This window comes from Strix uralensis, chromosome 4, assembly GCF_047716275.1.
Source record: "Strix uralensis isolate ZFMK-TIS-50842 chromosome 4, bStrUra1, whole genome shotgun sequence".
In the NCBI taxonomy this organism is placed as follows: domain Eukaryota; kingdom Metazoa; phylum Chordata; class Aves; order Strigiformes; family Strigidae; genus Strix; species Strix uralensis.
Genome location: NC_133975.1, coordinates 100,078,898 through 100,089,751, shown reverse-complemented (window position 1 = coordinate 100,089,751; position 10,854 = coordinate 100,078,898). Strand labels below are relative to the sequence as shown.

Sequence of the window (10,854 nt, the reverse complement as noted above, 5' to 3'; positions counted from 1 at the left end):
TAGAAGGGCCGAATCCATAGTCTTTATTGATTTAAGAGTCATCCAACTGTACTTATTTAAGCACTACTCAAGTGAGCTACTGTTGTAAGATTATGACTTTCAGTTTTACATTTATACTAGAAGGCAGACAGGAAAACTAAACATAAAATCCAGCATCTCAACCTGAAGCCTAAGGTCTCATTAACTTCAATTAAGTTTCTTTTGTGTCTATTATCTCCCGTTTGCCTCACTAACTTTTCGTTTTGGCTCTGCATATAATAGTGAGAGCACTCGGTAAGAAGCAGCTACAGAAGTGATTAAACAGTTTTTCTGTGGTTTATGATGGCTTTTTTTTCCTTTTTGAATTTTTTCCTATGTATATAGAGGAATACTTATATTTTGCAAGTTTTGACTTTCTGCAAACACTGCAAGCACAGCACAGCAATCAAAATCAGAAACATTTTGAAGTTATCCATAGCCACATTTCCTAGATAGAAAATGGACAATGTGATCAGTTAGTACTGCAGTTCCAGTGAATTTCATACTGCATACTTCGTATTTTAAAAAAATCCCTTTTACCTTTTTCTGCTTGTTTTAAAATATTTGACCCTTCTTTTATTCCCCCTCAAAGCTGAATCCAAGCAGTTTAAGAAGTTGTTCTTGGGGGGAGCACAATATTAACACAGCAGGACCCACTGTTTTCCTGTTTACAATATGCTTTGGTTCTGCATAGTCTTAAAAATATCCACTACTTCAGTACTATGAGATCATTACTATTAGCCATCAGGTCATTCTAACAAAACCACAGGCAATGTCTCTCCCACCAAAGATACTTCAAAGATTGATGGCTTGCACTAGCCTTGAAGCATTATGGAAAACAACTAATATACTAATGAACAAAACAAAGTGTTATTGTTAACACTGGGAAAACCATTCTAGCTCAAATTCTCAAAGGTACTTGGGGAATTTTACTGTTAACTTCAAAGAGACAGGATTTCAACCTTAGATTTTTTTTCTCCTGACTTTTAGAAACTGCTTTACCCCTTTCTAGCTAGTTTATGCTATAATCCCCTTAAAATTGTTAATTTATACTGATGCAAAACTTTTCATAAAGGGGTAGAGAGACAAGTAAACAAAGTGGGCCCTACTGCCCTTCTGAAATCCCATGGAGCCTAAAGATTACATTCATTTCCAAATTAATCACAGTAACACTTCCCACGTATGTCTATTCATCCCTGAAAAGTAGCTTTCTGTATTAGCTTCCCCTCATTTTACTCGAATGGGTATTTTCAAAACAAACCAAGTTTAGGGTTCTCTAAACATTACTCTCAAACATAGCATTTTTTACAATGACTGTGACTCCCTCAGAAAGTTCTTATTATCTTTAAACATGTTCCTATTTTATTTCTATAACAAAAAAATATCTGAAACAAAATCTTGTTCTAACATGCAAAGTTACTTATTTTGATATGTAGTCTTAAACTTTTCTGCATATTGAATGTTATATAGTTGGAAAACTTTGGTTTATACATAAAGTATACAATAAAGGTACAATATAAATAAAATAGTTTATTGCAAGTATTTTAAAAGAGCTCTACAATACACTTTCAAAACATTTTATACAGTATTCTGTCTTTCAATATGAAACAATTCACATAGGGAGAAAAAAATCTCAATATATAACTATAGTCATTATTAATGTACTGAATCCATCTGCCATAGAAAAATCAGAGTAACTACAGACTGTTTCTGAATATCTTCCCCGGTTTTATTCTCTCTGAAAATGGGAAAGAACAGCATGTATGAAAATAAAATAAAAACTCCCTTCATGTTGTGGTTTGAACTCAGCTGGTAGCCAATCACCACACGGCCAGTCGTTTACTTCCCCCCTCCAGCCTCCCCGGTGAAACAGAGGAGGGATTTAAAAAAAAAAAAAAAAAAACATAGGTTGAATAAAAAAAATTTAATAATAGTAACAAAACAACAGTAACAATAGTAAGCCCAAAGGGATAAAATACAGCAGTGGCTCACCGACCGGCGACCAGTACGCAGCCCACCCCCAGCAGTGATCCCAACCGCACCAGAAATCCCACCGTGCCAACAGGGAAACAAAACAGGCCATGAGAGAGCACGTGTCCGCCTACACACCGAGCATGATGTCACATGATATGGAATACTCCAGTGATCGATCTGGTCTGGCGCTCTAGCTGTGCTCCCTCTCAGCCTGACGAAAGTTAACTCTATCCTGGCCAAAGCCAGGACACTTCATCATTCACTTCCTTTATACCAAATACTACAAAGCTCATGCCACAGCAAAACCTAGATAAATCGCTTCAAAAATTAAAAAAAAAAATTATCAAAACCATTTTACTTAAATAAACATGAATCTATTTAAATAGTGAAAAGAATGCCATGTATCTTACAGATATGTTAACTTAGAAATAAGATTAAAAACTTCAGGTTTCAACTAGTCAGAAGTTGCATAACAAAGGAAAATATCCTAAAAGGTAGTTTTTTCAGAGAAAAAAAAAAAAAAAACACCAAAACTTCATTCTTGTTTGCAATAATAAAGCTCCACTGCACTTAAAACTTTTTGCCAGCCCCACAGGCACAACAGGCAAAGCTGTCTACTTACCAGAAAGTATAACTACAGATTCTATTAATACAAAATCGCAATTACTTAATTTCAACTAAAAGTCATTTTCAGTATCTTATATTTAATATAACAAGAACATGATTTCCTGACAAAGCTGCTCGTCTGAGTTATTATCACATCTTAGAGAATGTTTGTTTCATTGGTGCAATATGTACGCTAGAAGGAAAGGAGCCTGGAACAGATAGATAGTAAGTGCGTTTGTAATGCTAATTTCTTGTTCTCTTTCCTTGCAGAAAAATAGTGCAGTATGGTATGAATTGGCCAAAAAAAGCCAGAAAAGGCAAAGGATATCCAAAGAAGTGGAGATAACGAAGTGGTGAAATGGATTAATTAAAACCCTGCTATTTTAGCAGTGTCTACTTATTTTGTATCATAAAAAGTGAAAAGATCCAATTCCTCATCCATAGATCTCCAAGCACATTACAAAATTTAAATCTTTTCTATTAACGGTTCTATAATGCCACATCAACATTTTTTCTCATTAAACTTTTCCCCCTTTTTCTACTTTCTTCTTTTTTGCCTTTTATCTAAAAATAAATGTTATTTTTTTAGAAAGTATGAAATAAATACAGCAAGTCTCCTTTGTTTGCAACATATAGGAAGCCAGAAGAAAGTAAAAAAAGACCTCTATTCTGGAAATTACCTTTTTATCTTTACTCTTCTGATAGTTACTGGAAAGCATAATGTCATAAAATACTATATGGAAAAAAGTATAACTTCTAAAATATCAGATTCATGGAGCACTGCACATTGCTGCTACACAATGCAGTAAGAATGTGTATTTATAAATTAATTTAGGAAAAGAAATGCAAAATTACATATTTTGTTTTAAACATCTCACATTCACAAATTACATCAAGTAGACAGTTCTGAAGACAGTAAATTAACTCTTTACAAGGTCATCTCCGTAACAGACAATCTAAGTGGAACTCAGCTTTAAGCTCTCTTTAAAGTGAGTAAGGTGGTGCCTTTTCAAATGTGGGGCCTGTCTGAAATTTTTACCACAAACTGAACATTCAAATGGCTTCTGTCCAGCATGCATTAGGTAATGTCTTTCAAGCTTAGAAGGTGATTTAAAAGTTTTAAAGCAGATACTGCATTTATACAATTTGTTAACAACTTCACTTTTTTCAGTGCCTTCAGAAAAATCACACCAATAGCTGTAACGGCTTTGCTCTGTTTCCAACAATTTACTACACAAATATGGCTGTGTGCTTTTACTGTTGGTGTCAAGAACAACATCCCCTGATTTGATTTCAGCCTTCACTTCAGCTGCTCGGTTTGACTGAATCAGCTCAGATTCTTGTGAGCCAGATGCCTGTGAAGGTGTTTGAGAATAACCCGAATTACCCACAGGCTGAGAAGACTCCCATTTGGTGTGATCTCCCTGATGATTGAAAACTCCGTTCAGGTTTTCAAATGCTACCTGGCAAACAGAGCTTTTATAGGGTCTCTTTCCAGTATGGGTGAGCTGATGTCTCTTTAAGTGAGCTGACTGTCTAAATGTCTTCCCACAAACATTACAACCAAAGGGCTTCTGTCCTGTGTGTGTAAGATAATGTCTTTGAAGTTTGGATGAAGATGGAAAGATTTTTTCACATCTGTCACATTTACACACTTTGTGTCTGTTACATATATTTTTAGCAGAATCTGAAAAAGCACAGTGAAGTACTTCTAGATTACCAAAGAAACCATCATCTGATGAACCACAAAAAGCGTCTTCATTATCCAGTGAATCATCAATGTTTAACATGCTTTCATCAGTAAGTGTACCTTTTAAATTAATTCCAGAGTCGTGAGGTTGTGGGTGCTCTTGCCAAGGCAACTGCAGAGCAAATGTTCTTTTCATCCGATTATGAAGTGCCTTGTGTGTGTCAAGCTTGCTATGGCAATCCTTGACAGGTTTAGTAGAAGCATGCTGATCAGAACACTGATCTCTAGCTGCAACCAGGTCAGGACTTTTAAAGTGACCTGATTTTATTTTTTTTCTGTCAGACAGAGAAAAATCTGTTGCCTTTCCTCCAGTATGCTTCAGCTTCATCAGGATTTTATTTTTCATGCTGACTGTGTGGCTGCATGCCATTGTAGCATTATTTGAACTTTTGCCATCTCTCAGATAACATTTGTGCAAATTTAGAACCTGCTCCGTTTCAAAACACTGCTCACATGCTGGGCACTGAAAGGGTACAATATAAATTGAGTGAACATCATGTGGGTCATTTTCCTGTGACTTGTGCGTGTCAGCATTCTCACAACTCTCCCTCTTTCCTTCCAACAGGTTGTATGGTCTGGGATATTTGAGAGTCTTTGCTTTGTATACAACATTGAGGAAAGTCTTATTTCTGGCGTGGAGCTGTTTGTGCTTCATGAGTTTGCTCTGTATTTTAAACTGCTTCTGACAAAAGCAGCACTGAAAAGGCCTTTCTTCTGTGTGTGTGAGCTGATGGATTTTCAAGTGTGTTGACTGTCTGAAAGATTTACCACATGAAGAACACTTAAAAGGTTTCTGGCCAGTGTGAATAAGGAAGTGTCTTTCTAGCTTAGATCTTGATGGAAATGTCTTGTTACATGATTCACAAGCATGAATTTTCTTTCTCCTTCTGACCCCATGTAGACAATCTGCCTTCAGACACTGATGCATCATCCACCTCTTTTCAGTTGTAAAAGATTTCCAGCACGTAGAACATCGAAATATGCCACAAGTGACCCTGTCTTGCTCAGAATTCACGGAGTTTTCTGTTTGCTTGGTATTATTCTTATAATTTTCATTATGAAGCTGCTGATGCTTTAAGAAAGTGATCAAGTTTTTGAAGTTTCTATAACAAACAGTACACTTAAAAGGCAGATTATGGGTTAACTGATGCCTCTCCAGGTGGACTAGCTGCCTAAATGTTTTATGGCATACATGACATTCAAATGGTTTTTGACCAGTATGTATCAGATAATGCCTAGCTAATTTTGATGGAGTTTCAAACTGCTTATAGCAAATGTCACAAATATATGGCTTTTTCTTGGGTATCCTGTCAGCTGTTACACACTGCTGAACTTTTAACATTTTTAAAAAGCAATTACACCTTTCTTACTGTTAAGTTTCTTCGGATAAGTATTTCAAGTGAAATCATCAATTGCACACTAAGATGGAAGACTGTAGAAGCAGGAAATTTTCTTAGGAGAGATATTCTTCAATCCCACAAGTCCCTAAAATAAGAAGGAGAGTATTATTTTAGCCTGTATTAATATACAATTGCCTAAGTTTGTCTCGTTTTCTACATAAGAGACCAAAAGCATCTAGATTAGAATACTCCTGATTTAACTTAGCTTTAAATGCTTTCCTCATAAGAGAGTAATCCCTTGTTATGTTACATGATACTTTCCAGAAGAAACAAACAAGTTTAAGTCATCTGTGCTGTCAATGCAGCTATACTTCCAAATAATATGCAGTTCAGCTACATTATGATATTTTGGGTTATTTACAAATAAAGCATATTCTTAAAAAACCCACAAGAACTTAGTGTAATAAGTTTCTACCCTACAGCAGTAATTCTGACTCCCAGATATAATATTTATGAAGATGAGAGAAAAAGCGAACTAGGAATTCTTGGGCTTCAGAAATAAAAATTAAATGAATGCAGTGCTAGTGAGAAGTAATACTTTGTTTCAATGTATTGTTAAAGTCATTATTCTGCAACTTATTAACTGTATCCAGCAGTGTAATCATTTTTTCTTTATCTCAAACTGGTAAACACCAGAACCAGTCAGCAAGAGCAACAGACTAACCATAAACTACGACCAGAATGAGGATAACCCTTTCACTATCTGACCACAGAGCTAGAATATCAGAGTTGTGATACCTAAACATGTGTATACTCTGAAATCATCGTAAATATAAAGGTTGTTCTCATAATTCATTATAATGGATGTTTTAGTCTTAAACCAAAATCGTGAAATAATCAGTTTTAATTTTCCTTGAATTTTCAACAGACTTTATACTTGGGCAAGCAACTGTGTCTCAGCTAAGGCATAACGACTTACAAACAAAAACCAAGAACTTTGCAAGTACCTGAGTGCATGATAAGTTATTATTCATAGGAGCAGCTAGAAAGCACCTCAAGCAACCATTTAGTCTAAGCCTTCCACTGTGAGGCAACTCATGTCTAGATAGCCTCCAAAGTGGTCTTAACATCTTCTGCTGAAGGAGGTTCTTTAACCTCAGCAGGGCTTCTGCTCCAATGCGTTGCCCTCTTACAAAGCTTGTCTTTGCACTCAGCTGAGACTTTCTTTACTACAAAGTTACTTTCACTGTCCTTCCCCCTGCGAACCTGGCAAATAACTAAAAAGGGCTCTCTGTCACAACTTTATGTATTTAGTCTCCTTTTTCTCTCTCTTTTTTTTTTTTTTTTTTTTTTAAAAACTAGGAACACTCCAGTTTTTCTACATACTGCTTTTAGGTCCCCTAAAAAAAAAAAAAAGAACTGAACTGATTGTTCTTTTTAATCATCTCTGTACTAGTTTCACTTGGTCACATCCTTCCTAAATTACAGTTTCTAAGGCAGATTAAGTAATAACTTTGATATACACAAGACATTTCTACTAACTTTGTGGTATTTTAATAACTCAAGTTGTATATTCTTTCTACATAACAGCAGAATAAAAAATTCATTTATTCAGTGTCTCCAAAAGTCCTATCTCTTCACAAAGAGTTAATGTCCCTAGTTTTTAAAAATTCAGAAGTATCTGAAAAGCCCATTCATTCAAAGTCATCACAAAGAATAAAAGCCTACTGCAATTTAAAGCAAGTTACAATAAGATTCAAGACACATGCACAAAAGACTGAAAATATCTGGTGAATCAAGATTTTTCTTAAGCTTAATGGAAAGAAACCTGGTCATCTGGTAGGATGATTCCAATCTAACAGATATGTTCCTACATAATTGGGGGCCTTATTAAGTAACATTTGGATGTATGCCTTAGATGCAGTTGTCACTACACTGAGGAGTTACCTAATCTCACGGAAGCAGTTCAGGATAGGATTTATCAATGCTATGAAGCAGTTGAGAAAGTCAACTTTTCCTTTCCTATTCTCTTTTCCTGTAGAATTTTAACAGCTACTCAGTTTCAGTCTTCTTTTGAAGATGCAAGAAAACACAACACTCTTAGGAGACTCTCTTTTCCTCCCAGTTGTTGTCACATCATGTGAAAGCTGGGAGTTTTGAGAGAATGTGTGACACCAAATGCTTTCTAGTTTGTGCTACTGTGAAACTAGACACAGGTAGGCTGAGAAAAGCTTCTCTGCTACGCTGAAAGTTTCTGTAGAGCTCAAGGCAGCCTCCATTTGCAGGGAAGGAAAACCTCCTGAGAAAGAGCTGTAAAGACTGATTAATTTTAGTTAACATACTGTCATACAGATCCAATTTACACATCAGGAAAATGCTCAAACACTATAGTGACACGCAAAGAAAAAAAGTCCGAAGTAAAAGACAGCTGTGGCATATTACACAAGGGATTTTGTATTTAGCTTATAAATTTTTTAAACATTCTATCTGGTGAATGAAGAAAATACCCTGTAGTAAAAGGTGTCAAAAGCAGAGTAGAGCTTCTTGCTGTGGTCTTGCCCTGTGAAAGACTAAAGGCTCAGATGAGGTAAATTTAGGGGATGCAGAGGAAGGAGAAAGGAGCCAAGATGGGCATTACTGTGTGGCCCAAATATATTTTCAAATCCTATTTACTAAGAACAGACTTCTCCATGTCTATTTGTGCTCTGTGCCTTGCACATCCAAGGAATAAGCATGCTGCTGCTGCTAAGGATCAAAGAACAAAAGACAAGCTTGGAATATTGTCTCCTGCCAGCCTTGGAAGTACTCAGGCTTGTCCTAATTAGAGTCAGAAACTGTACTTCCCTATGTGATAAGGTTTTAGTTTGTGGCATAGGTCCAATTTAATATTAAATTGACACTACTTTTCATCTTGGCTGTAACATCATGCAGAAAAATAGAATCAAGAAGTAATGTAGGCCACTGAAGGTCCACAGAGGACCCTCCTAAGTCTAGTATTACTTACGATTATGTTTATTACTATTACAGATGGCAGCAAGCTGCAACAACATAAAAACATGATGGAAGAAAATTCTGAATTCTAATCTAGTCTTTACTAGTAAGAGAAGGTTTTTTAAAACAAAACAACACAAAACACCCCCCCCCCAGGAAGAGCACTTTAATAAGGAGAAATGCAAGATCTTCAATTTGGGCAAGAAATATCAACTGGAAGGGGAACAACTTAATAGGTTATAGTTGTGCAGAAAAGACCTGGAGTCTAAGTTGGAACAGAAGCTGAGTATGCCAACAGCATGGCATCCATACCAAGATGCATAAACAGAAGCAAAGCTTTGATAGCACATAAACCTTCCGTACTACTCACTACTGTTTAGAATTCAGCTGGCGTACTCTATCCAGTTTTGAATATTGCCCTTAAAATTGAGTCAAGCATATGAAGTAATTGGAATTAATTCAGAGAAAAGGATCAAGAATGATCAGAGCTTAAATGCATAATATACAGGCAAAGATTAAAGTAACTGGGAATGTTAAGTTAAAAAGGAGGAGACCTGATTAAAAAGAACAAAAAAAACCCCTAAAACAAACATAAGAGTCAGCTTAAAAGAAAATGGAAATAAGCTGTTCCCCAAGCCATTTACAGTTGTGACTAGAAATGGCTTCAGATCATAGCAAAGAGGATTCAAGTATGTTATTGTCCTTACAGTTGCAAAGTTCTTCTTTGTGAGCATGCAAATAAGTTGTGTGGGGAGATTGCTTTACCTCTAACACCAGAGGTCTCCAAAAAAGCTTGTACAAACATCTCTCAAATTCTCACACCCATATAGTTGGCCCTATACAAGATAAATATTCTAGCTTGTTTTCCTATGACTCATTAATATAATTCAAAACAAACCACTTAAGAATTTAAAATTCAATATATTTCCAAATTTGCCACTGAAGGATTCTTCTGCATTAGTAGTAGCGTATCCTCAGATCCTTGAGATAAGCTAATACTTACAGCTTTCCAGACACAATTCCAATAAAATTAGTAATAATCGTGTGACGAAACAGAAGGCGCCTCTTGTAACATTAACTACAACACGGACAAGTGATAATCTAGCTACCGATTTATGAAACACATAGCATGCAACAGAACCTGAGCGGACACACACACACACACTGCACACTAGATTTCCTGACCAGCTTTCCCTAGGGAAAAGCTCAGCTAGCTGCGATGGGGGAACAAATTACACCAGAAATGTAACCTTCACCTGCAAGTCATACAAAAATCATCATCATGCGTGATGGCTCCTCAATGCTAACACCTCTCATTCTCCCCTATTTTCCACGTATTTTTCAAATCATTTTCTGAAGCAAAACAAACGATACGTGACGGTGAAACAGGGCTGGTTTAAGAACAAACCTAAGTTCTACGGATGGGCCCGAGACTCCCGGGACTGACACCACCCCAACCCCCAGCAAGACACACTTAAAATGCAGTTAAAAACTTAAAGGCCATTAGTGAGGCGGCTCTTACAGGACGCAGACCGCACGCAGACACCCACGCGCGGGCGGCTTCCCACAGCGGAAAGCGGGCACCCTGCTGAGGCCGCCCAGGCCCCCCCGGCCCGGCCCGGCCCGCAGCGCCGGCACCCAGCAACGCCCCGGGGCAATGCCCCGACACGCCGCGGCCCTTCCCGGCCCAGCGCCCCGGGGCCGCTACGGAGCCCGCCGCGGCGCTGGCCGAGGAGAAGGGCGGCAAACGGGAGCGAAGAAGGGAACGACCTGGAGAAACTGCTACACACCTCCACCTTCCTCATCCCTCCCGGGGTTGCTGCCGCCTAAAGTCTTCCCCCCGGATGGCAGCGAGACGCCAGGACTCCGGGAAACCCGGGCCGGAGCTTTCCGTTCCCCGGCTTAATCCGGCCCCGCCTCCCGCCGCTCTGAGGCGCCGGGCTGGGCTAGGCTAGGCTGCGGCCAGGCCGGGGCGGGGAACGCGGCCCCCGACTTTGTTTCTGTCCGGGCAGAAAATGTCACCTGGCTCTGCTGATGAATTATTAGTCGCTGGTGACACGTTATTCCCTACAAATAAGACACATTTTTCACTTCCGCATCCTAAAAGCAAATAACCGATTCCCGGTGGTTGCGGGATTGTAACTAAGGGTGCTGGTGGAGTTACCCTGTCGTGGG

The 10,854-nt window shown here is 38.2% G+C and overlaps 1 protein-coding gene across 3 annotated transcripts; it reads right to left on the bottom strand.

Moving 5' to 3' along the window:
• Positions 1–1,528: 1,528 nt before the first annotated feature.
• ZNF770 (zinc finger protein 770) lies at positions 1,529–10,550 on the bottom strand. Of its 3 annotated transcripts, none has more exons than XM_074868195.1 (2): positions 10,470–10,550; positions 1,529–5,833 (listed from the first exon to the last, which is right to left on the bottom strand). In XM_074868195.1, the coding sequence occupies exon 2, from the start codon at positions 5,688–5,690 to the stop codon at positions 3,555–3,557; it is 2,136 nt and encodes a 711-aa protein (XP_074724296.1). In that variant the 5' UTR covers positions 5,691–5,833; positions 10,470–10,550; the 3' UTR covers positions 1,529–3,554. The 3 variants fall into 3 exon arrangements, with proteins under 3 accessions (XP_074724296.1, XP_074724297.1, XP_074724298.1); XM_074868196.1 differs by having other exon boundaries at positions 10,450–10,535; XM_074868197.1 differs by lacking the exon at positions 10,470–10,550 and adding an exon at positions 10,202–10,321.
• Between the last annotated feature and the right edge of the window lie 304 nt (positions 10,551–10,854).

Excerpts from the sequence above, each read along its gene's own strand:
- ZNF770 (XM_074868195.1), bottom strand. The coding sequence starts at position 5,690 with ATGTTAAAAGTTCAGCAGTGTGTAACAGCTGACAGGATACCCAAGAAA.